The sequence below is a fragment of the Adelges cooleyi genome, unplaced genomic scaffold (assembly GCF_023614345.1).
Source record: "Adelges cooleyi isolate 19-005CV unplaced genomic scaffold, UGA_ACOO_1.1 ACOO_flye_CR_arks_rails_tigmint_CR_PRNA_8, whole genome shotgun sequence".
Taxonomy (NCBI): domain Eukaryota; kingdom Metazoa; phylum Arthropoda; class Insecta; order Hemiptera; family Adelgidae; genus Adelges; species Adelges cooleyi.
The window spans coordinates 1,249,678-1,276,405 of record NW_026096513.1 but is presented as its reverse complement, the minus strand read 5'-3'; the positions used below and the strand labels follow the sequence as shown (position 1 = coordinate 1,276,405).

Below are 26,728 nucleotides of genomic sequence, written 5' to 3'. Positions count from 1 at the left end.
AGTTATAAGATTTTTTAACTATTTGTGTTTATTATAATATTGCTAAATATAATTAAATAAATCATCAATAACATACACATATGACATAAAATACTAATATAACATGTGTAATATTTTCTGACATTACAAACAATTAAAGAGAAAAATATAATTTTCTTGGCATACATCTTAAAATAATAAAATATATATCTATAAAAACTAACTCATTATGTTACGTTACGAACACAAAAACACACTTTTAACAAAAAATGCAAACACTTCTTACATTTTTTTTTTTATAAACAATAAAATATATTATATACTCTTATACAGCATCCCTATAGATTAGGAAAGCATACATTACAATTAAAAACAAAAACATAAGTACTGTGTCAATACCTTCCTTGATACTTTCTATACTTTAACTTAAATAACAACAATTTCAATTAAAAACTGAACAATAGAACTACAATAAAGGAATGCAAAATTATATTATTTGTTATATTAACAATGATTAGGTGGGTTAAAAATTTTTTTTTTTTTAGTTATAAATACAAACAAAATAACGAAAGACAAATAAAATACTTTTTATGAGATATTATTGTCAAGACTAGAAATCATTTGATTACAAGTTCCTATTTGTTCTTATTAATATGTTTAAAGTTAAACTTAGTTTAAATTAATACAGCCAGTAACATTCAAATATCATCAAAACGAAAAATATTAATTAGGTACTTTGAAAAAATGTAAAATTTGGTTTACAATATAGCTACTTGAATGATAACAGATATTACTGTAATTGCTAATACATGTTGTGCTCGTAGGATTAAAATAAATAAAAAATATTATTTTCTTTCATATAATAATGTAAGTTATGTAAAATATAAGTGTTTGCGACAAAATTTGATGAAAATTTGATGTGATTGATTCTTATTCTTATTATTAGTATTTGAATAAGTGTATACTGTATAGCAATGAACAAAGATTATGTTCAAATTATGCGTGAATAATAGAAATAATACATTTAAGTTTAGGAAGTTGTTTGCTTAAAAGTACCTATGCATGATAATGTCAATTACGTTTTCTGCTAGAAAGAAGAAGTTTATGACTGATGATAATGCAATTGACATTATGGAAATTGGTAACTGCGTTATATAAATTTAGGTTACACATCAAGACAACTCTCCGATTGGAGTATTTTGCATCCACAACTCATGCATATACTCGTACAAATTGTTGGACACAGAAACCTAAAGTAAAATAATTATAATGGACATCACATTAATATTTAAAAAAAAAATTTACAGAAGAAAGATAAAGTAAAGACTAGAAATCAATAACGTGCCAAAAAGTTGATTTTGAGTTACTCTTGTTTTGTTAAAAACTAAAAGCGTTGGTATTTATACAAATTTGTTTCAACTATTACAATTGATCAAAGCAGATTGCACGTTTTACATGTTATTGGGCTTGGATTTTAGTAAAATATACCAGGAGGATTAAGAGGGCGTCGCACCGGTGATTTTCAGTGGTAAAGACATGTTTACGCCAACTGAAAATAACTCCTTTAATTTTGGTTTTAGGGTAAAAGCACCCATTATAAAATTAAAAGAGAACAATATTCCGGAGGGCAAGACGGTGCAAGTTTTTTTAAAAAAAACCATTTTTTGAAAAGTTACAGTTTTTTAAAAATGTTAAAATATTCGTTATTTCTTAACTATGTATTAAGCGTTATACTTGGAATAATGAAAAAAACGCACCGTCTTGCCCTCCGAAATATTGTTCTCTTTTAATTTTGTAATGGGTGCTTTTACTCTAAAACCAAAATTAAGGGAGTTATTTTCAGTCTGCTTAAACATGTAGATGAAAGAAAAATTTTAAATCGCTTTCAAGTATGCTGTGATAGTCCAAAAAATTGAGTCTTAGTTATTGAACTAATAATTACACATCACAGCTTAACCTGTAAATTAAGATTTTGTAAAAAATTGCCTATACTTTACTCCTTAAAAATGGGCGGTGCGACGCCCTCTTAACTAAATTTTTTTTTTTTTTTGGCACTTCGCATGTTATTGATTTTGAACCCTTTGATTGTTAATTGATATCTTTGTTTACCTTGTAAGGTGTAGGATTCAAATTTCGTTTGATGTCAGGCCGTATTGTTCTTAATGATTCTTGAACATGTTCGCGAATTTCTTTTAAGTCTGGTAGATATTGTGTTATCTGACCGTTATTCCAATATACCTTAGAATAACAAAAATTACCATCAACAATAGAACAAAAATTTAACGGGCAGTGATTACTTTTTGCAATGGTTTTACCGCAGAAGGTACAACAAAAGCTCGTTTCTTTTGATCAAATGGATGCCGACATAAAAGTTTGGTCTTCGCAGCTGGTGGATCTTCAACAGACATTACTAACAAGTCTATTAATGCATATCCTAAAAAAAAATGTGTTCACAATAAAAAAGTAGATTAGTTGTTAAGTAAATTTTTACTGGTAAAACTTGAATCGTTAAACTAATACAAACCGTCACCGCCGAAAAGCCTAAAGGCATCCTTCTTGCCTGGCATTGTAATCTTACCTCCGTCTTGGCTCAATTTTATACGTGGCAGCCCATTTACTTCAACTAATTTGTAAACACAACCCAAAGCAGGTTGTCTTTGACATGTCACTACAATCCAAAGAGCAATTTTTTATTTTTTTACACAATATGCATTTAAGAACAAACACGCTGTATATACAACTGAATTTATTGTGCTAAACATATAATAATTACCCAAATGTGTTCCAATTCCAAAACAATCAATACTATGTTTCTGATCATTTAAACTCCAAATAGTTTCTTCGTTGATATCATTTGAAGCTATTATTGTTAAGTTTGCAAACCACGGCAAGTTGAATCTATAATAACATATGGTTTGTAAACTGTTATATAATCACTCTACATCAATAGTACATCAGTTAAAATTAAACACTTACTCTTTCGCAATACTGACAAAAGTCTCACGCGACTTATTTGACAGATATGCTAAATCTCCACTGTCAATTCTAACTCCAATTGCTTTGTAACCAAGATCGTTTAGAGCCAATGCTACAGCACAAAAATTCAAAATTCCACTTCTAAAAATATAAAAAAATTAAAATAAACCTTTTAAGTAGCAGAAAATTATATATTATTAATATTATTTAATTTAACTAAAGGACTAAGACTATAAGACAACAGTCTATAGCTAAACTGAACCAGTGCGAACCATCGAACCTAATCAAGCATGCGTTACAACCAATAATGATTTGTGGATTTTTACATGCTGTAAATGTAAATAATTATAATGGGTTTAAACTAGTGAAGTATGGATATGGATATATAAGTTTGCCCATTAACAATAAGATTAATATTAACCAAATATATATATAAAGCAATCAGCATTTTTCCCTCGGACAAACACATGCGGATGGATGATGGGAGCTCTTACCCAAAACTTGAAATGATAGGTAGTTGTTTTGGTCCTAAGTAATGCCACCTGTAATATTTAGAAAAGAAAAAACTGACAAACTTTCTTTTGTTCCTTTAAATGTTTATTCGTTTTATATAGAATTGAACAGGTTCTTCAGAAATAACATAAAGATCAAAAATCAAAAAGACTAAAAAAACACCAACTAATATAGTTTTTCTCATACTTATTTAGAATAAATTATTTTTGAAAAAAACTTCTATCAAAAACGTTTTATTTATTCTTAAAACAACTAGATTATCCAAAAAAAATTACCATTATTTAGTAAAAAAATTAAAATAGTAAATACTAAATTGTATTAAAAGAATAAATACATAAGTACTTTGTAACAAGGAAATTTACTTAACCCAAGTAAAAATTAAACAGAAATTTAAAAAAATTGTTTTATTCTAATGACCAAAAAAGTGATATTGATGGAATAATTACTAGAAAAACTAAATAAAATAAAAAATTTAATGTAAATAATTATATTCATTTAAATAAAATATGTGTATTTTACATATATAATATAGGCAATTAAGGGAGTTAAAATTATAACTAATAGTAATTAATAAAAATGCAAACATTTTACAAAAATAAAATGCACCACACTAATGTTTAATTTAAAAACAAAAAAGCAAAGAATAAAAAAGCACAAAATGAAAGCTTTCAATTTATGTCAACAGAGTGAATGCGTGTTGACCCCCCAGGCTAAAAATGTCTTTCCTGTCACTGATTTAACAATTTAACATTATTATCAAATGCATTTTTTTTTTAATTATATATTATATAATAAAAAGTAAATAAATACAAGTTAGTATTTTTGTTCAAAACAGTTCAAACTGATTTCAAACATTGCTATATATTTGAATAACTAAGTTATTGTAAACCTAAAACTTGAATTTATTTTGAATTTTCTATAGAGTATAAAGAATTTATCATATTTTAATAGGCATTTTAAAAATACTAACTTATTGACATCGTATGTATCAATGAGAGCAACAAATCCTTCTGGAAAAGCGATTGCAAACGATACAAGAGCGGCGAGTTCCCCATCAGATGCTTGACTTTCACATATATTTAAAAGCTTTGATGCTTTAGCTCTCCATGATAAGGTCAAATCAATTAAATCTTGTTCTTTGCCATTGTTCAGATTTCTTAAAGTCTATAAAAGTAATAATAACTATGAAAGCTAATCATTGTTTATGTATCAATTAATGTTAAGTACCTTAGTACTAGTATTAAGTATTAATATTAAGCTAAAATATTAATATTTTAGTATTAGTATTAATAGTATAAAGTATTAATTACTAATTAAGTTTTCATACTGTAAAACATAAGAATGGAGACAAAATATATTTTTAATAAATGGTAATTCAGTCAGTGGGGATTTGTATAGAATTTTAAAGATCAGGTGTAATACTAAGTTTGGTTAAGTTTAATTCAACAACAAAATATTCTAGCCATCGGTTTTTTTTTTTAATCAGAAACTGTCACCAAAGGTCATGTATGAACAAAGTTACACCACAGTGCAGTTAAATTAAATTTTTAATCAATATTTGAGTGTTGTAATGCACTATGTACGTTGTACATACATTATTTTGTAAATAAAACAAAATAACGGTCTTTAACAATATTAATGAATAGCATAAATAAAACTAATTTCATAATACAATGTAATTTTTTTGTGTTATATTGCTCTTATTAAAATATAATTGGAACATTATTAATTCACTTTTGGCAACATACCTTAGTTTTCAATTCACTAGGATTAGAAAATGATGTAATGTATGCATGGGCATGAGTTCCTTTTACAGGTATATTGAACATTTTTCCAGCTAGTAAATTACTTGTTCCATCAAATCCACCTAAAACGATACATAAAATAATCATTTACTAATAACACTTTTAAAACAATTGGTGAAAAATAAAAATAAAATAACGAAAAACAATTAGCCAATGGAATAATGTCAATACATATTTTAATTATGATGTTTGAAACAGAACATGTTCCTACATTATAATCAATTTAAAGAATCCGAAAATTTAATAATATTAATAATCTTAATATATCATTATATCATATCAACAACTAATGGAAACAAATTTTAAACAATAAGGAACCAAAAATGTCTAAAATATTTGTACTCTGTGGCATTTTTTTCGGCATGTTATTGAAAAAAACAACTTTTATAGACTTAAAATGATGAATAATGTTTATTGCAGAATGTTTAAAATATTATAAAAACAAATAACATTAAAAAAAATTAATTTGAAATGTAATAAGTTAAAAAACGTTAAACACTCATTTTTTCCTTAATTTACATCATACATAAAAAAATTATATAATTCAAAATAGTTATAAATTGAAATATGTGTACAGTATTACATAATTATTAGTCTTTGCTTTATAAAAATGCTTTAATTTAATCATAATTTGTCAAGTTACTTTTCCTGTACTTAATACTTCGTTTTTTCCTTGTATTATCTTATATCATTTACACAAAATAACAATTTAATTAATCCCTAATTCGGAATTTTTTGTAAAACACTATTTATTAAATATTACTTATTAGTTATTAGTGTTTATTGTTTTGTTGATGCTAAAATAAGAGAATAAATATTTAATTTTGAATATAATATGTATTATTATTTAATTACAACCAATGACAATAAAGAGCATAATAACATTTAAGTGTTTGGTAATAAAAAACCGTAATCTTAAATTAAACACTATATACATTACGATGTCTATCTGAAAGAAACACACAGCCATAAAAATAGTTATTAGGTATTATCATATGTAAAAAAAAAATATTATAAACGTAGCGGAGGATAAGCTGATGGTTCTGTTCATTAGGTCATTCATACAATGTCAACTCTATACGTTGTACTATATTAATTATTATATTTACATAATATTGAACAGGTCGAATTGTTTTAAGCTTGGTTGACACCTCTTTATAATGATTAATTAAAAAGTTACTTGTTTTTATATGCTTTAGTTTTTTACGAAATTGACAGAAATAATAATGTTAAAAAACTTAACCAACAAACACCATAGTGTAAGAAATCGTGTCTAGCCTATACCCGATTGAATAAAGTTCAAAAAAATTCGCTACATTGTCAGAAAATGAAAAACTGTCTTTAATAAATATATATATATATATATATACATATATGTTATAATGTTATATAGTGCAGGCAATTGTAGGCTATTCGTGGCATTCGTGATAAAAAAGCGCCGCACGGAATGAGTTTAGTTCAAGTTTAGTGTTGATTACCGGCTAGTAATAAAAATAAGAAAAAAAACGTATCTAGTCACAATATTCATCCAGTGCTAGTCACCGCCTGGCATTGCATATTATAATGCAATCAATAAACAAGTTCAACCAGTACCCAGCACATTTGCGATAGTAATAATTGATAGTGTGCTACCTATACATATACACATAGCCGTAACTTAAGTTATTATGTGTATGCAAACGAAACATCATTTAATGTCAAAGTACACGTTACCTATGTAGGCGTATTTGGAAGCCGATAATCCACCGTCAGGACCTTGAGCCCGTCTGAGGCCAAACTCCAACAGAGACACATTGTCACCGGCCGCCATTCTATAGCGCGCTGCATTTGTGGCCATCAAACTGGAAAATGATGAGAACACAAGCATTTTAAACTCATGCAAAACAGAAAAACCAAACTAATTCAACGTTTAACACTTTTTACCTAGAGAAGTTGACCAGAGTCAATAGTGTCGTTTCTAGAAGTTGGGTAACAATTAGTGGTCCTTCTACTCGAATTAGTGGTACTCTGTAAAATCCAATTCAAATTCACGCGGATTAACAACTTAATAAATAACCGACAATATTTTTGATAATTTAATTTTTTTTTTCATTCTGCAGAGAAATAACGTACAAACAAAATAAGTATAGCCATAGTACTAAATAGTATGAGTTGAACTCAAAAATTCGAATTTCCACAACAAAAAAAACTTTTAAAAATTAACCATAAATCAAAAATCTTATAATCACTCATTTTTTTAGATACAATTTTCAGGTAAATGTTTAAACTAAAAATATTTACCGAAAAAGTTATTAAAAAGAAAAAGTTTATAAAATTAAAAAGTGTATTTTTAAAGTTTATAATTGTTTTCAATAATGTTTTTGTAACACATTTTTTTGTAAAATATTTCTTTTCATAAATCAGTTTCTAGAGAAGAGTAGGTAAAATAAAATGCGGAATATAAATAAAATTCTCCACACCTCAAAATTATTTTGTTGGAATTTAAAGTGTTATTTCTTAAAAAATGAAAATTATGATAAGTCATTGTTATTTAGCTGTCACATAATATTCAACGATTTAAATCTGCGTAAAAGACCGTTTTGAAATGCAAATTTTTCATTCCATCACCGATGACCTAATTTTATATTGTCAAATGAAAGCTTGCAGCAACACAATATTCAGTTCTACCGTAGGTAAACACGTGTATCCAAAACCAGTTATACCTCTATATTAGTGCTAATAAATACTAAGGTAATGCGCAGTTTATATCTTTTAACAAATTACCTTGGGAACACAACTGAGCCTTCATCAATTGCATAAAGTGTCACATCCTTAGCTGTCAATTCCTTCAAATATGTAAAAAACGATTGTTCAATTGTTGACGGCAAAGTGGTTTTTAAATATTCTATATCTGAAAAGGTAAAAAAATAATAAGTACATATTTTCTTCAACAATTTTTTTTTAAAAACGCCTAAAAATCACATTGAAAAAGTACATTATTACATCAAAATTATTGCATAAATGGTAGGTATTCATATAATAATATTGAACCTAATCTTCTATACTTTAATTACATACTTTGTGCTTTAAAAAAAAAAACGATGAATAACTAATAATGTACAATTATGTCTTATAAGCCCCTTAAGAACAAACCAATGATTATATTTTGTAATCATAACATTGTATAACAAATTTGACCCCTTTTTTGGGAACAAAACCCAAAATACATGAAGTTTTTAGTTGTTTTTCGCGTATCCTAAATCTTCTCTAGCACGTCAATTATTTTTTATATCACCACTTAAGATTTTAACAACTTGCAAAACAAAAGTCGTACATTTTTTATTTTATTTAGGGTTAAAAAAATGTTGTAATAAACGTTGAATCTAGTATGCAACAATACATTTTATCTTAAGCTAATAATTAATAAAGGATCTTTGATATTGAAACTGAAACAAGAATAAACATTTATAAAAAAGGAATTAATTATTATTACTTAAACAAGATAAAATGAAAATCGATAAATCTTTTAATAACCCTAAAATGTATTAGTTATAGCTTATTTAGATTTACAATAATTAAAACTTCGACTAAATAAACTATAATCATAATAAATATGAAATTAACAGTATAGATAAATATCTATTATTTACACGCGCAGCAATTAAAAATTAATTATAACGACTATTATGGGAAGTAAAACCAAAGGCCAAAACATTTTAATATTAAAATATATTTATATATGATAAAGTCATGCATTTGTACAATTATATACAAATGTAATCATAAATATTTTAATATCTTATAAGTAAAACCATTAAGAATATCAATTCCAAATTAAAACAAAAATGTTCAACGGATTTAATAAAAATCTATACGCATTGCGTAGTTTTAATTACATTTGCTGTAACTTATACGCGTCTAGACCACTAAATAGCCTACCTTAATCTTTGAATTTAAACCCGTAGATTTGCAAAAAAAGTAAACTGGATAAAGTACAAATCCATGTAATATATTTATTGGTAAATTACTTTAATTACATAACATTTCTTTTTAATTTAAAAAAAAGCATCACTCGAAAACAACTATCCATTATAAGAGGTGTGTTAGAGCTTTCTTCGATTAATATATTTACATTTATAAATTGTAACAATACGAATAAAAGAATTAGTCAGAAAACAATGTAATTAATTGTTTATATTATCAGTTAGTTAAAAAAAATAATCTATTTTGTATGACATATTATTGTAAACATATTAAAAAGCGTTATAGATTGGATAGAACACTTATATTTCAATGACTAATAAAGTGTTTTCGTAAAAATTAATAAGATAAGATATAATTTTCAACATCGTCACATTACAACATGTTCTAGAAACGTAATAAATTAGATAATTATAACGATCCACAGATGTTTAATATTATACTTGGTTGTATTTTAAATTTTGTATTATAATACTGTATACTTAGTGCCAAGAAATAGAGTACATTAGTACTTTAAAAAACTACATTTTATGAATCGTTAAAACTTTTAACAATAGATATATCATATAACACTACCAATCCAATGTTTACAACTTGTTAGTCAAAATTATTATTGGAATCTGGTCTGAATTTCATATTTTTACGAGCATGTTCGTTATTTTAGACTGTAAACTAGTTAGTCCTAAACCGTTCTATTATCTGTGTAGTTGGACAAAAAGTTTTAAAACTTTGGTAACCTATTGAATACCTACAATAATATTCTACACCGAAAATCATTTGTTTTTATTTTTTTATACCTCCTTTCCTAGTTTCATTTTAATTAATATTTTAAAATACACTTGTTTTCTGGTTTTTTTTTTATTGTATGCCATGTAGTATTGTTAACTAGGAACAACCAAAATAAAAATACCATGATTTTTTTTGTTTTACTGACTATTAAACACATAACCTTCCATTCTGATCATTCACAATTTCTACAAATCGCTGAACGTTCAATCTTTGCTTAGTTTTTGTTCATTTCTTTTCCTATTATTCTTCGCCTAATTAAATATACTACACTATTACAATACTGTGTTGGACTAGAAAAACTTACGTAGAATCATTTAATTTGTACTCAGTGTAATTTTACGATAATTATTATAATTTCGCCAAACATTTCATTCTCATTTTTAATACTTCATAATTATGTAATTTAGGTCATACGTACAAGTATACAATGGCAACATTTTACAAAACATACTCTTAACAATGATTTATCTAGTAAGAAAATATAGACAACCATTAGAAAAATGTGTTTTGTTTACTTGACAGAAATGTTTAGGGCATAAACATTATTGATTACTTGCAGTACATTTTATTTAAATCACTTTAAATAAATGTATGGATATACAAATAATAATTGTCCAACTTAAGAAAAACGTGCATTGAATATAGATAACATAAATTGGTTTGTCATATTTGAAATTTCAGTTTGGAAAAACATTTTAAAATGCTTTCCGCGTTCATAATTTAATGCGTGATACACGTAATTTGTTATTTGTAAAACTTATTTGTTTTGTAGTAATCGTTAAGTTTTAAAATTTTGAAAACATAGAAAATATTATTGTTAACTTAGACTTCACTTAAGCTACGACCTACCTAAGTGGTTGATTAAAATTTTCGAAAAATCGCCTACCCTGCATTCCTAAATAAATATTAATAATGTATTAAAAACTAATCATTACTAAATATTTTATTTATTAATCAATCGGAGGAGGTGCTGCTTTTAAAATATAGACATTTTATCAGGGATGGAAATATTGCCAATACCAAATTTTAAATAGGTGTGACGTCCTCTTAAATTTGTTCTATTAGGTTAATTTATAATAGAGATTGTTTTTGTATAGGTCAAGTAGGCGGGGTTTACTCAAGCACGTGGTAATTTATTTGTACTTAAATATATTATCATAATATAAAGAAAACCGTGAAACTAGTTAAACAAATTTGTGCTTGTAACTGTCGAATTATCCAACGGGTGTTACATTTTTCTTAGCAAAATATAAATTAAAATTAATAACTCCAAACATTGCCTATATTCACGGCGAAGCAATGCAAAACAAAACAAACCCTTTAATAAGCGATTTTGCTTACAAATAAAGTTTAACACAACAAAATCGAGTACTCAAGCTTGGGTCTTTGGACAAACGACGCAAGAAATTCGGGGTTAATTTTATAGATAAATTATTGAGTGGTGATGTTGTGATTTTTGTACCCAGCAATACTAGGCTTCAGAGTTAATTTTATTTACCTTTCAGCAGAACAAATTTTGCTAAAAAACTCTAATTAGGATGATGCGTGAATACAATGACATTGTTTAGTTTTGTACGGAGGCTTACATGATTTATGATTTATTTGTCCAAGTTATTTTGTTGTACTATATTTGTTCCTTTTATATTACTGTTATATGTACTTATTTGTATTATTATTAAAAAATCCGATTGGCGTCAATTTATAAATAAATAAATTTAAAAAAAAATTAAAAATTAAACAGTAGCTATTACACCTTTAATAATCATTTAATTAAAAACCCAATACAAATTTGACAGAAGTTATATAATTTATTTTGTATCCCTTCTACGTACCTCCTATTTATCATTCATTTACATATTTTACCATACCAATGTTTTCTCTAACAACTATAACATTACTACAAAATAATATAACGCACATGTGTTCTAAATGTAACACAAGTCAAAAATTAAACACAAATTTAAAAATATTTTATTAGAGGATTACTTACCTAATTATTACAATAGCGTTAACTCAAATAAAAATTGTTTATTTGTGTCACTTTTGAAACACATGTACATTATCTAAAAACTTAACATTTTTATATTTTCTAGCCTCTATGTCGTTAATCGTAAAAAAAAACTGTACACCCAATATAAACAAAAACCTGAAGTAAAGGAAAATAATTAATATTGAAAATAAAAGACATATGCCGAGTTACATTAAATATATATATAAATATACTGGTTTATTAAAATTTAATGGACCAATCACGGGCAATTAAATTATGTTTAAGGAACCACTAATCATCTATTGATTCATTAAATCTTTTTGCTGCTTAATTTTTCCATTTCTTTTTATTTTCTAAATCTCATTATTGGTCTATTACTGTATATTATGTTAGTGTCGCCTAGCATGTAGAATTATATAAAGGTATGGTAGAACACTACAAAAATTATACAACATAATTAATCCATTCCATAACACACTATACAAAATAACTAATAAGTTTGACTCAACACAACAGAACGTTTTTGTCGGGTATTTCAACATTTTGTACCCTTTTATGATTTATCAAAAACTACTATGGTTTATTTTAGTGCGCCTACCATTGTTGGGGAGACCATAATATTTTTTGACGGGACGAATCGTTAGTTCATCGCTAAAGAAGAGTAAAGAAATGAAAAATTACTCTCCTATTATGCCTACTTTAAAGGGATATAACTATAGAAGTTTAAAGTTATCCACTCAGTTATTCTGAAAATAATAACAATTTTATAGTTTTACTTTTTAAAATAATGTTAATTTAAATGTACACATTGAACGGCAAAAGTGTAGAGTAAACTTTGCTAGCCATTGTTTTTGAACGTTCTATAAACCCACATTAAGTACAATGAATGGGCAGATATTTTGTTTAACTTTTAAAAAATGCTTTGAAATATTAAAAAATGTCTATAGTTTAGAAACCAAATTAAAATGATTGCAGACTGCAGCCATATTTACATACAAAAATAACGCCCCTAACATAGAAATTCTAATGATCAATAAATTTTATATGCAACCTGGCATATACAAAATTATAACGACCGTTTTTTTTAATTTGTTGACAATACAAAGATTAGATTATAATTCACAGTCTATACCCTGCAACTACATTTTTATAATTAATTATTTACTTTTATTCTGTTTTTTTTTTTTTTTAATTGTCCTCATTATTTAACCAATAACTGATAAATGTACATAATATAATTGTTTTAAAATACAATTTTACAAAAAAAATACCTATTTTGAACCTTATAATAAATCGTTATTTTCAATAACAATCAAGGCTACCAATAATACAAATTAGAAGTATTGTACATAAGGAAATATTATATACAATTTCCACATTAATTTACAAAGTATATAATCATTATACGTTCCCATGGCCCATTATGTCAGTTTGTGTTATCGGTTCGTTACCATGGTTAGCATTATCAATAATATTAATTTAGTTTTTAAACTGAAATATAATATTTATTTTTACAATTTTTTTTAACAAATAAAGAGGCTAAACGGGTTAAATCACATAAACTATTCAATCAAACTTTTTAATAATTTATTCTAAAATATGCAATATTATTATATGAATACTTTTCTATTAAAATAACTACGCAGGTTTTAAAAATTATAGGCAACTTAACTACATGAAGTTGAATTGTTATTGTTTAGTTATAGTATTATGTTGTAAAATAGCAATATTTTACTCAAATATATAAGTTAACATTTATTATAATTTTTTTTTTTTTGAGAAAGCTAAAAATTGAATACCAAAATCAATGTATTTATTATTTTAATTATTTATTGTGTTTCATTCAACAGATGAATTAAACTGTAAACAACTTGTAAAACCTGTTAATGAAATTTACATGGATAAAAATATATTCTTAAGTTTAAAGAACATTCAACTAACTTTATATAATATAGATTTATTTTTATTTTTTAGCTCATCAATTATTTTTTGTTAAATAATGACATAGAAAATTTGAGCGGAAAATGCATTATAAACATTGTTCAACAATTTAAGCCTCATTTTGTTATCGTGTATTAGAGGAAAATTATTTAAAAGCCAATTTAAACATCTAAAACAGCTAATCTCAATTTTTGGCTAAAATGAAATGGACCGATATTATTTACATTATTGTTCATATTGCATATTATAAAAAAAATTACATTTATGTATTCTGTAATGAAAATATTATTTATAATAAACTTAAACCAATGCTATGATCTAAAATGAAATAACTTTAATTCTCTTTGCCAAGTTTCTTATTATGAGCTTATTGGGCTTTTAAACTCTAATATTATAGTTATATATAGTTTAATAAATATTTACCACTATCTGAATAGCGAAAATTTTCCAAAAATCTTAAACATTCTTCTAAACCTCCAAAGATAGTAAATTCTCCCTGAAATGGATTATGGCGAAAGAATAAATCAAAAACTGCCGTATCAGATGTTTTTTGAGATTTCCAGTATGCATAGGCCATAGTTATTTGATAAAGGTCTGAAAAAAGTAGTTAACAAAATAATGTTATTAAAAACTAGAATATATTCTATACTATAAATTTTATACTTCTATTAAATTAACTTATTTAGTTTATTCGATAATCTTACCAGTTAATAAAGGCTGTACAACAGAATTGTGGACCTGTAACCCTTGATATACATTACTTCCCTCAACACTCATTGTGCTTGTGGTATTTTGTACTTTGAGTTACAAATTGGACATTAAATTATTTTTATAGAGCTAAAAAAAAAGAATAACAAAATATTATTTAATTAATAACTAAATATTTCATTGAATTGAATTTTTTCAATTAAATTTAACAATAATAATACCGAAATTAAATACAAAATATTATAATTACTTCTTCACATTTGTACAAAAACCTTAGTTCTTGCTATAAAATGTGTACGCCAGTCGTAAAAATATGAGTACATACAACATTCAGTTTAAAACATAAAACAAATTACTATCAACACTTAAAATTCTAGTAAGTCGCGTTTCAATCGTAGACGGTAGACCTAAAAATTAGTGAAGTACATTGCGCATTAATAACTTTTACACAGATATTCACCGCTCAGATGATTATCAACTACTAAATCAGTCGGATAGTAAAGTGAAGTACAACAAAATAATAGTAATATTTTTATCAATTACGTTATAATAAAAAAACAAACCTACTTATTCGCCATCTATCGTTAGATAGTATTTTCTCAGAGCGCTATCTACCATCTATGATAGATATAGTATCTACCACGGTCTTCGGACCGTGATTTCTATATTGATTAATAAATAATTTATATTATACTTTCCAAGTACTCCAAAATTTAAAGTATACTAGAGTGATAACTGATAAGTTATGACAATTGACATAGACCTATAACATTTATTAAATACAATGTATTTAATCATAAAATCAAAAAAAAAATACCTAATGTCTATAATAATCAGTTTATAAATATCAAAAAGGAAATATAAATTTCAAATTAAAGTTAAGAAATAAATATAAAGAAATAGTAGAGAAGAGAATAAGATAATAATAGAAGATAAGTTAAGGTATAAAGTGAAGCAAACGAGATTATCTCACTTACAGACAATATTACTAGTTACTAGGCGTAATGGGAGATATTGAGGCACACATAAAGAATCATATTAAACTGAGAGGGATAAATAATAGTAGGTCTTAAATAATTTACTTAAGACAAACTAGAATCTATTTATAATTTATCTATAACTCTATATATAAATTTGAAAATAGAATCTTTGTAACGGGTTGGCTCTGGAACCATTTATTCGATAGACGTACGGGTTTTTTCAACTTCTGGAATCTGGAGCATACCATCGATGATCGAACAGGTTTTAAGCATTTTATAAAGTAATAAGACGTAAAAATAAAAAGTAAAAAAGCTAACGGTTGCCAAGGTCGTGCATTTTCGCACCTTTTAAACTGTAAATACACCTCGCTACTGTTATCACGTGTGTGTAATATATTATTACTCAGATTATTACACAATTTTTTTTAGGAACCCAGGTACACGGGTAGTAAGTTTAAAGTTTGCTCTCAACCTAAAAAGTATAGAAAGATATATTTTAATGAAAATTACCTAATATTTTATACTTTTAAACGAGGCTAGAATTTAACATTAGTGGAATTGATAATGAAACTTTCACATAGTAAAGGTATATTTATAATTATTTATATTTTTTAAGAAGAATATTTATTTTTCATCTTCAATACAAAAAAAAAATATAATATCACAGAAATAAGTTAATAAATTATTATTAATTTTTTTTGTAAACCCACAATAACATTCATACTTTTATAAACAAAATATTAATATAATGGTTTTCTGTAAAAAGAAAAATTGATTCCCATAAAATTATTATTTTCAAAAAAATAACCATACATATTATATTTTATTTACAACATATATATATTATCAAGATTTTTTAAAAATATATATACACATATATTCAACTATTTATTTGTTAAAATTAACTTTAGTAACAAGTCCTGCTGCTATAGTATTACCAGCAGACCTTAGCATCACTCGACCCAGTTGTCTGATATCTGAGTAGACTTCCACACATATTGGTCTTGACAATTGTACCTTAATAAGAGCATGAGTATTCTTTTTTATCATGCGAGGATTTTTACGTATCACTTCACCGGTAGTCTTATTAAGTTCTGCAAGAAGTTTGCACACAATAGCTGATTCTGATGAACTTTGATAATGTAATACAACTTGATGACCACGGACAATTGGAAAGTCTACATTAAACACAACAATTCGGGCTTCAAGAACCGTAGTTACTGGAATTGGTAGTGTTAAGTCACATATTACACAACCAGAGTAAATAGTTTGAGCATCATAACCAGTAATTGAAACACTGATATAATCACCCGCTAGAGCCACTGTATGAGGCAATTCGTCTATTTCAATAGCTAGAAAACAAAAAAAAATAGTATTTAATTTAATGTTCAAATGATTGAGAAGCTACATACATTTTTCTTTTTATACATTATAATTAATTTATAATATACAGTTATTATTGTAAATGTGTAAAACAGTTAAGGTGTAAAAATATGGATAGACAGAATGTCCTAAACTCATTGAACACCGGTACATTATATAAAAAAAAATCGCCTACGTACTAACTTCTTGAGGTTATATAAGCTAAAATTAAGAACAAACATTTAAAAAATACAAATTTGTATTGTATTAATTTAAACTAAAAAATATACTTAAAAGTTTCAAATATAACTTATATTATTAAATATTTAGCCAGGTAAAATTAGTATATTACTTACATTTAATTTGAGCTGTTTCCCCCTGTGGTTGCACCAACACTTTATCTCCAACTCTTAACTGACCAGTTTCTACTCGACCAACAATTGAAAATCCAGAGCCAGAACTCTTAAATACATCACTAACACATAACCTAAGAGGTTTAAAAATTGCACGCTCTGGTGGTTTAAAATTATCTGGAATAGAAAAAAAATTTAACATTATTATTACTGCTACTATTATTAAAGTGATAAAAATTGTACATCAAGACGAGGTCCAGAAAAAAAAGCTGTGTGTATATTTTGCTAATGACAAAAACATCTGTTAGGCACTCGGTCAAACATATTGTTACTTTAAACCCTTATAATTATTACTAATCACTTTCAACATCCAGCCAATATCACTTTCATTATTACCACTTACTTCTATTTCCAATTTCACAAAATATATCCTATTATATATTTCATAGGATACATAAGTTAAAATAAAATTAATATTGTCATGCCCAACTAATGAAATTGTAGGTGCAAATTGCTCCATAATAATTTGCAAAATGTAGGTATTAGGATGGTCCTTAAAAAGTCGACTATCAAATTTTTACCTCGACGCCCCCTAAAAAGTTTCTAAATATAATAAAAATGAGATAAAATATAAATTCAAAAAATATGAATTTTAACTCTTGCTCCAAAAGGGTTGTAGTTTAAACAGGATTTAACATAGGTTTTCGACACTTGTGCATAAATCAATGCATATCTTTTCTACTTTATAGTTTGAACTGAAACTTTGAGATACTCGTATATTTAGATCAGAGCATAGGTGGAACTAGAGTTTTACATTTTAGTGTGCCATTTCAATTATTACCTTTTTTTGTTACCACTGTTATATATAAAAATGTTTAACACTATGCATTTTTGCTAAACTTAACTATACATTTGTCCATACGTCTTTATTCAAAATAAAACAATTAAATTACAAAATTAAAATATATACATATCAAAAATATGCTATATAAATAAAGGTACCTATTTAAAAAAAAATAAAAACAATAATAATTGCTTTAAAATGGTTGTAAAAGGCATTAGCAGATAATAAAGTGTCATCATATACAGTTTTTTCATATCATTCATCTAAAGAATAAAAATATATACATTTAACTATTTTAACCCCTCACTGTGCCAATAGACAGTGGCTAAAAGTGGCACATCTACTCAATTCCATATTCTACATAATTACTATAATATGGTATAACTTAAATTTATTACCTGTCAATTAATTCTGATTGTACTCTATGAAAGTTGAAGTAAAAATGAAGGCTTATAAAACAGCTGCGCTCCAATAACCAGTCAGTGGGGATTATCGTTAACGCATTATACCTACATTCCGTTAAACCAAAACAATCTGTCAATAAACACAGTATTTTTGAAGAAAAAAACACACTCACACGTAAATATATATTCCTAAACACATAAATACATGGGTTACGGGGTATTAAAAACCAATTGCAGAAACACTCGAAATGTATTGATAAAAACAAAAGTTAGGCCCCAATTGGTGACATTTATCTTTCTGCACGCTGCTTGGTAACAACCGACGAGAGTAGAAATAATTTTATACCTTTATAGGTGTTCATATTATACACGTGACACGTCTTATTTATTAAAACAGTGATGGTTTACTTTTGTAATCGGCCACCCAGCCACGGGGCCCTTAGAAGTGATATTATTTCAAAAAATTTAAAACATGGATTTCAGGAATAATAATCAAATATTTAAAATTATATTATTTAGCTTTTCTTTTTTTTTTAAATTAGGCCAAGGAACACCGTAGTTCCGCCTATGGGTTAGAGTCTGCTGAACACATACACCATACCCAACATTTTACACCTGTCAAAATTGCTACGAAAATATGAAAATTTAATGGAAAATACATGTTTTTAAATCTCATTTTTACACTTAGAAACTTTTTAGGAGGCTTCAGGTTAAAATTCGAAAATCAAGTTTTTCAGGACAACCCTAATAAAAATCAATTTTTTACAAAAGTTAACATGCCACCTCCCATTTATTTTTAAGTGTTCTCTCAATTTATTTGAATACGCATTTACAACCTATTTTACCATATATTGAAATGATCCACAATAGTAAATGAAAGAAATGCAGACGACATTCAAACTATTTTATACTATATTACTTAACTATATATTATCATTAACTTATTTTTATTATTGCCTACGTAAACTGAACATATTATTCAGTATATTACAAATTTAAACAAAATTAGGTTATTTTTAGTTGGGTAAATGAAAGAAGACTAAGTAAATTAATTTTTTTAAATTTATATCCCGATACGAAAATGCAGGATAGACAAGAACAGAGTCTAAATCGGTTCAGCCATTTAAGCATGACACACACAAATACACAGCCAATTCTAATATAGGATATAACGATATAGATGCATATTATCAATTATTATATCTATAATATATGATATAAAAATATTACCAATGACGTCCATCAAGCATGGACCATTATACCAACTAATAAGTGATGGTTCATTTGCTTTTGTAGCAAGGTTTTCTCCGCTTAACCCTGAACAAGGTACAAACTTAACATCCGTTTCTTTATAACCAGCTTGTTTTAAAAAATGACCAAGTTTTATTTTAATTTCCTCGAATCGATTTTCTGACCAATGAACAGTATCCATTTTATTTACAGCCACACCTAGTTGAGTTATACCTAAAAAACAAACAAAAACATAGTATATTCCTTTAATAACTAAATTATTCGATAATGGGTGTCACAGTGGTATAAGACCTTGAACATTATACAAAAAATATCGGGTTTCCTTGAAACTGTTGGTTGTTGAAACGGACATCGTTCGCCACCACTCCACACAAATATCCTTGTTTGGAGGGATGTTAAAATATGATAAAAATATAATCAACAAAATATGCATTCATAATATTAGGTGTTTATAATACAACATGTTACAAACAAAATCCTATAACCTAACCTAACAAAGCCCTAAAAAAATATTAAGAAGCCCTAAACACAAGATTATGCAACTTGGAAAGTATAAACACAAAACACCAAAAAAAAAGGTGTCGCTAAACATGCTAGAAACGTAGAATGGAACAATGAAAAATACATTGAAATTTTCTATAAAAAAACCCAAAAATCCAAGCAAGGCTGAAAATGCTACAACGAGAAACCAGACAAAATTATGATGAATATAGAAATTTAAGGAGAAAGCAAATTGCCCGATGTTGGCTTTTACTTGTAACTATGGATGGGTGCCTTATTGTTTCCATACATGTTTGTAATATGTTAATACTAAACAAATATGTTTAACAGAAAAATTGTATTTTTACAATAAACTTTACCTAAAGATCGAATTAGAAGAGCGTGTTCTCTTGTTTGTCCACCGCTATCAAAACCCGTTTCAAATTCTCCTTTTGTGGAATCCACTACTAAAATAGCTGCATCAGCCTGAGAAGCACCTATAATTAATAAATAAATAATTTAAAAAAAAAAAACAAATTGTATTCGAAAGTTAATGACTTTTACTAAAATTAAAATCAGATCTCTTGTGGCTTAATTTTTTTTACTTAATTTAGGTGATTGATCTTAAAAAAAACATATGATTTAAACAAGTATGTTGTCAGTACTCTAACAACTAATTTTTTAGTAATTATTGAAATAATACCCGCAAGGTTAAAATTTATTTTACTTGTTTACTGAGAATTGCTTGATGAAAATAAAATACTACATTTCAACAATATATGAAGTTATTGTAAATTAAAACTGTACCTGTTATCATATTTGGTATAAAATCTTTATGACCTGGAGCATCTAATAAAGTAACATCTTTTGTCTGAGTTTCAAATTTTAAATGACCAATGTCCATTGTTATACCGCGATTTCTATTTACACAACATACAAGAAACATAATAAATATACTGTTTAAAATGTGCAATATCAACAAAAAAAATTTTTTTAATTACCTTTCTTCATCTGTTTCATCTAGCACCCAAGCATAAACAAAACTTTGTTTGCCTAATTTTTTACTTTCATGTTCAAATTTTTGTATAGTTCGTTGTTGCACGTGGCCCAGTTTATACAACAAATGACCCATTAATGTACTTTTGCCAGCATCTACATGACCAATAATGATTAAGTAAAGCTGATCTTTATGTTGGGTAACTGGTGATAATCCTCGGTTTAGATCTTTATTACTTCTATTTAATAAATTCCATAAGTTTTATAACTAAAATGTTTAATTTTATTGTCTAAAATGTATTACTTGGGTGATTGTAATTTTCGATCAACTCGAGGCGATCCTATACGAACATTTTGAGGAGATCGATTTCGAGGAGTTACAGCAGGCGAACAATATGGTGTACTAAATGGAGTTTGTTTAGGTGTAGCAGTAATAGTTTTGTTTTTAGGACCTAAAATAAATTGAATATTATTTACTGAAAATAAATTTAAACACTTGAGAGAATTTACCAGAAACAGATATATTTCCAAACCCGACTGTAATACTATCTTTATTTTTTGATGATGAAGCAACAACTATAGAAGGAGGTCTGCTAATTCTTCCGTCACTTCCGAACAAATCTTTAGTCTTAGAAGTATCTACTAACATCACAACAAGATTATTATATGTAAAATATACAAAAATGGTAAATTACATTTATGATTTACCAATTTTTGAATTTAGAATTTGATCTACAGTTTTTTCTATACTAAAATCATTATTAATCAAGTACTCTGCTACAACATCTTTAGCAACTTCAAAGCCCAATAGTTCTGTTATTTTTTGAAGACAAGAATTCACTTTAGCATCTGTTAGTTCTTGATCAGAATCAAATTTGGATTTATGGTTTAATAAATAGATTGCTAGAATTATAATTAGGATGTATTATTTTAAAATGTAGATAGTTATTATACCAATAATAATAAAAACACATAATACCATCACTTGGTGAGATACAGTCATCTTCAAATGAATGTGAATAATCATCATCATCGTAATATTCATCTAAAACAATAGTAACACAAATTACAGATTTAGTTAAGATTCTAATACTTATCAATGTCTCATAAACGATATATATGTCAACAATTTTTCTATTTTAGATTTTGTTAGGGTTTTATAAGTTTACTAATTTATATGAATATGAATGCATTAAAGTTGAATATTCAACATATTATTATGTAGTTTGCAGGTACATTCTAACATTATATTATAAAAATGTGTTTATAAATATTGTTGTATACTTGGGAATAGAATTTCCAAGAAATGAAAAACTATGGAAGAATAGATAGAGAAGAAAATGTGTTAAGTATAATGAAACAGAAAATCTCCAAGAGAAACTAAAAACTCTTTTGGTGAGTAGCAAGTTGAGAAAACAAAACAGTAAAAATAGGTATGTAATTAATGCAGAATAAGGTAATAAAAAATAACTTATTAAAAAAACTATTTCCAGAGAACAGTTGATTTTTGTGGAGGAATATAAAACCTGTCTTTAAATAAATGATGCCAATACTGTTGCATAATTAACCACTCTTGGTTAATCACAAATAGTATCTTTAATAAAATAATACAATGTAAGAAAAATAATATTAACTAGAATGCCTAATGTTTTTAATAACAAATGAATTGTTACCGTCAGAATATTGCGTTTCCTTCCTAATATTTCTATGGCGAGCCATTGGTTGTTTTTCTGAGAATTCGCTAATTGGAAATTTACCAGTAGTATAATATATATTATAAAAACGACTTTTCCAAAAAACTATCATGAAAAAAAACAATTGTATATGAATTTGACGTTAGCCCAGACAAGCTACACAATTTAATCGCAGAAAAACATGCTGTAATTTATCATGCAAAACAGGCATGTGTCCTTGATTTCTAGAAACAAGAAAATAGTATATTTTGTTTACAATTTTCATGCGTTATATACTGATTAATAATGATAATAGACATATGATTATTGATAACATGAAGACTAGAAGTCAGCACAGAATAACCAGAAGAGAGACTTTGAAAAAATTACATGGGTTCTTATGAGCCGCCGGAAAAGGCCGACTGACATTATTACTGTTATTATTATTATTATTATTATTTGAGGCTAGGACCCAGGTCCCAGACTATAATAGATTGCCTATAGATAATTCCAAGAAAAGGTGTGATAATTGTACATAATCCACAAAAACAAAATGTCGGACACTTATCAGTCCGGGCCTAGGATTCTCTTCTGGTTATTCTGTTTAGTCAGCTACATAATTATTCTCAAGTGTGAAGTGATAACAAGCATATAACAATCAGGAACTAAGATTAGTTCGTGATTACAATATATTATATATTGTAATATATATTATATATGTGAGTGATAATAACGAAGAAGTTTTACACTTGTAGTCCTATATTCATAATTTAATATTATTGTGTAACAACCTAATTACATCATAACTCATAGGATTCTTATACGTATAAATGATGTGAATCCGCATATAATCATATTAAAGTAATCATTTTCTCGATTATAATGTAAATAATAATTGTTTATATTAAATTATACTAATTATTATTAAAAAGCTATAAATGCCTAAACTGCGAATTCACTTTTAAGTTTTTAAATTATTACAATAGTACTATGGAAGACACAACTGAAGGTCCAAGCAATAATAGAACAGCTCAGAGCTTTAAAGTTGTCTTGCTTGGAGAAGGATGTGTTGGAAAAACTTCATTAGTATTACGATACACCGAAGATAAATTTAGTGACAAACATGTTAGCACTCTACAGGTAAGTGGATACAGTATTTGCATAATTAATGCATTATTAATCAATTTTATAACAATTTTAGGCTTCATTTGTAAAAAAAAAACTAAATATAAATGGTCGGCGTATACATTTAGCAATATGGGATACTGCAGGGCAGGAACGATTTCATGCTTTAGGTCCAATATATTATCGAATGTCTAATGGAGCTATACTTGTTTATGACATAACAGATGAAGATTCATTCCAAAAGGTATTTATTTATAAATTTAAGCTACAAGTTAATTGATTATAAATATGCCATTTAAGTTATGTAACACCCAGCATACTTTTTAATACATAAATATTCAGTTATATTTTATGTTGGAAGGCTCCAAATGTTGAAAATTATACTTTCAATTCAATGTGTAAATAAAGATGTAAAAAAAAAAGATTTAAAATAAATTTGTTGTTGGTTTACATGTCTTCTAAGTTATATTAATTTCTGCTTAAGGAAAATGAACCTTATTGTTAGAATATCAAGTTAAATTTTATTATTATATGAAATAATGTAACTAAAATAAAAAATGTATTTGTTGTATGTGTAATTAAACAATTTGCTTCATGTTAACTGGCTGTTAATTAAAGTACATTTTTCTGAATAGCATTATTATTGATTACATATTAATACTATGTTATGATGTAGGTTAAAAATTGGGTAAAAGAACTGAAAAAAATGTTGGGTAATGAAATTTGTCTAGTTATTGCTGGAAACAAAATTGACTTAGAAAAAGACCGTACAGTGTTGGTTGAAGATGCAGAAAAGTAATGTAAACATGAATAATTTTTTCACTTTTAATATCAAATAATATTTCAACTTTTAGCTATGCACATTCAGTCGGTGCAGTCCATTTTCATACATCAGCAAAATTGAACACGGGCATCGAAGATTTATTTTTAAATTTATGCCAGATGATGATAGATAAAGCAGATAAACAAATAGCTCATAATGTGGCTACTTTAAATCGTTCAGGAAGCACCAGAAGAACTATAATAATTGATGATGAAGAAGCACCAGTAGAAGGATCTTCAGGATGGTGCTGTATTAGTGGGTGATAGCTATATCATTAAAATTGTTATTTTAACCCTTTTAAGCTTGGAGAGTTCCAATTTGTGATATTGTAAGTTGTTGTTAAAAAAACTATGGCTAAAAAATATTTAATAGAAATATATATATATATTTTTGTATTAGTTAACTACTAATAGATTTATATTGGTATTCTATTCTTCAGTTATAGATTCTATACATATCAAAATGATCGGTACTGATCTCTTACTAACTTGCTTTTAAAGTTTAAGATAATATGGAACTACCTTATAAAATATATGTCTCATAAAAATTATTGGGTCTAAAACTTACACAAAATAATAATTATGAATGTATTACACTTGTTTACAATGAAATTACTTCTACTTAATAAGTAATGTTAATAAATTAAAACCTAATTTTGCAATATATAAATTATAATTGATTAATTAATAAATATGTTTATTATATTTATAAAGAGAATTAATGAAAAAATGTTTTTCCGCAGAGTGCACTTTCTCTAATGACTGTCATCGTATTTTAATGACCGACGTATTTCAATGATCTTTAATATTTTCTATTAGAGTAGAATCTATTGAAAACAAAATTAGCGTAGTTCTGACAACTGTACCCCATGTTTAAGTAAGCCTAAATTAATAATCATAGTAGTGAACGTTTTGCATTTGATGTCATAATGTATCAAGCAAACCACTATTAAGGGGCCTCTGCACTAGCATTTATTAGGGCGCATTGTATAGACAAATTTTTGCTAAAACTTAACATTAAGCTAAACATTTTTAAACGTACATATTACTATTTTAATAATACATATTTCAACTTAAATAACGCATAAAGATATTTTTGTACAAAAACTTATGTTTCTACTTCAAACTAAACTTACCTAAAAATCGGAGTATTAAGGCATCGATCGTGGTACAGTTTTAAAATTATTTTTAGTTAATTAATTAATTCCATGTAAAATACTGAATTTTTTAACTTTTTTAAACTGAAATAATTAATTAACAAAAAATCAATTTTAAATTATGCCATGTTCGATGCCTTGAAAATGTTATGAAGAATTTTGGAAATATGTAGGATTTTTACCAGCGAGTAATTTTGAAAAATTAAAAATGGATTATCTTTTTATAATCTTGGCAATTTTAAATTATTATAAAAGAAATTGGCCATTTTCTTTATTTTTGGATAGGTACCCAATAATAAACAAATATACATATTTTTTATTGACATTTGAAATCACGTTGTTACTGATCAATTATATCCAAATTTAATAATAATATTAAATATGCAAGCAAATGGTATTCTAAAAATGATGAAGGTTGCATTGGCGTTTTCACCACAACTAAATTTAAATTCAGTGGCCTTTTCTCTAGGTGTGCAAGTTGTGTGTTAACACCCTACATAAATTGATGCATATAATACTGTAATGTGTATAACATCATTTTATTTACAAAATATGTAAATAATTGTATTGTAGGTACTGTTGTCTTTAAATAAGAAATGTAAAAAAGGAAGCCTACAAAA

At 26.4% G+C, this 26,728-nt stretch overlaps 3 protein-coding genes across 9 annotated transcripts; 1 reads left to right on the top strand and 2 right to left on the bottom strand.

Annotated features, from left to right (window-relative positions):
- Positions 1 to 113: 113 nt before the first annotated feature.
- LOC126845786 (nicotinate phosphoribosyltransferase) lies at positions 114 to 15,170 on the bottom strand. 4 transcript variants are annotated; one of them, XM_050584684.1, is made up of 15 exons: positions 14,912 to 15,170; positions 14,658 to 14,790; positions 14,377 to 14,547; positions 8,037 to 8,163; positions 7,197 to 7,280; positions 6,987 to 7,114; positions 5,217 to 5,335; positions 4,439 to 4,632; positions 3,450 to 3,497; positions 2,956 to 3,096; positions 2,753 to 2,877; positions 2,558 to 2,647; positions 2,277 to 2,413; positions 2,089 to 2,217; positions 114 to 1,229 (listed from the first exon to the last, which is right to left on the bottom strand). In XM_050584684.1, exons 2-15 carry the CDS (start codon positions 14,728 to 14,730, stop codon positions 1,152 to 1,154), a joined length of 1,644 nt encoding a protein of 547 aa, XP_050440641.1. In that variant the 5' UTR covers positions 14,731 to 14,790; positions 14,912 to 15,170; the 3' UTR covers positions 114 to 1,151. The 4 variants fall into 4 exon arrangements, with proteins under 4 accessions (XP_050440641.1, XP_050440638.1, XP_050440637.1 ...); XM_050584681.1 differs by having other exon boundaries at positions 116 to 1,229; positions 2,504 to 2,647; positions 14,883 to 15,170; XM_050584680.1 differs by having other exon boundaries at positions 117 to 1,229; positions 2,504 to 2,647.
- Positions 15,171 to 16,350: 1,180 nt separating this feature from the next.
- Positions 16,351 to 23,266, bottom strand: LOC126845793 (HBS1-like protein). Of its 2 annotated transcripts, none has more exons than XM_050584692.1 (11): positions 23,005 to 23,266; positions 22,311 to 22,376; positions 22,040 to 22,234; positions 21,842 to 21,973; positions 21,636 to 21,783; positions 21,337 to 21,570; positions 21,143 to 21,255; positions 20,716 to 20,832; positions 19,835 to 20,068; positions 17,360 to 17,533; positions 16,351 to 16,993 (listed from the first exon to the last, which is right to left on the bottom strand). In XM_050584692.1, exons 1-11 carry the CDS (start codon positions 23,135 to 23,137, stop codon positions 16,530 to 16,532), a joined length of 2,010 nt encoding a protein of 669 aa, XP_050440649.1. In that variant the 5' UTR covers positions 23,138 to 23,266; the 3' UTR covers positions 16,351 to 16,529. The 2 variants fall into 2 exon arrangements, with proteins under 2 accessions (XP_050440649.1, XP_050440650.1); XM_050584693.1 differs by having other exon boundaries at positions 21,842 to 21,970; positions 23,005 to 23,265.
- A 446-nt stretch (positions 23,267 to 23,712) lies between these two features.
- LOC126845682 (ras-related protein Rab-21) lies at positions 23,713 to 25,370 on the top strand. 3 transcript variants are annotated; one of them, XM_050584495.1, is made up of 5 exons: positions 23,713 to 23,865; positions 23,991 to 24,144; positions 24,206 to 24,373; positions 24,806 to 24,924; positions 24,984 to 25,370. In XM_050584495.1, the coding sequence occupies exons 2-5, from the start codon at positions 23,995 to 23,997 to the stop codon at positions 25,213 to 25,215; spliced, it is 669 nt and encodes a 222-aa protein (XP_050440452.1). In that variant the 5' UTR covers positions 23,713 to 23,865; positions 23,991 to 23,994; the 3' UTR covers positions 25,216 to 25,370. The 3 variants fall into 3 exon arrangements, with proteins under 3 accessions (XP_050440452.1, XP_050440454.1, XP_050440453.1); XM_050584497.1 differs by having other exon boundaries at positions 23,713 to 23,888; XM_050584496.1 differs by lacking the exon at positions 23,713 to 23,865 and having other exon boundaries at positions 23,895 to 24,144.
- The last annotated feature ends 1,358 nt before the right edge of the window (positions 25,371 to 26,728 follow it).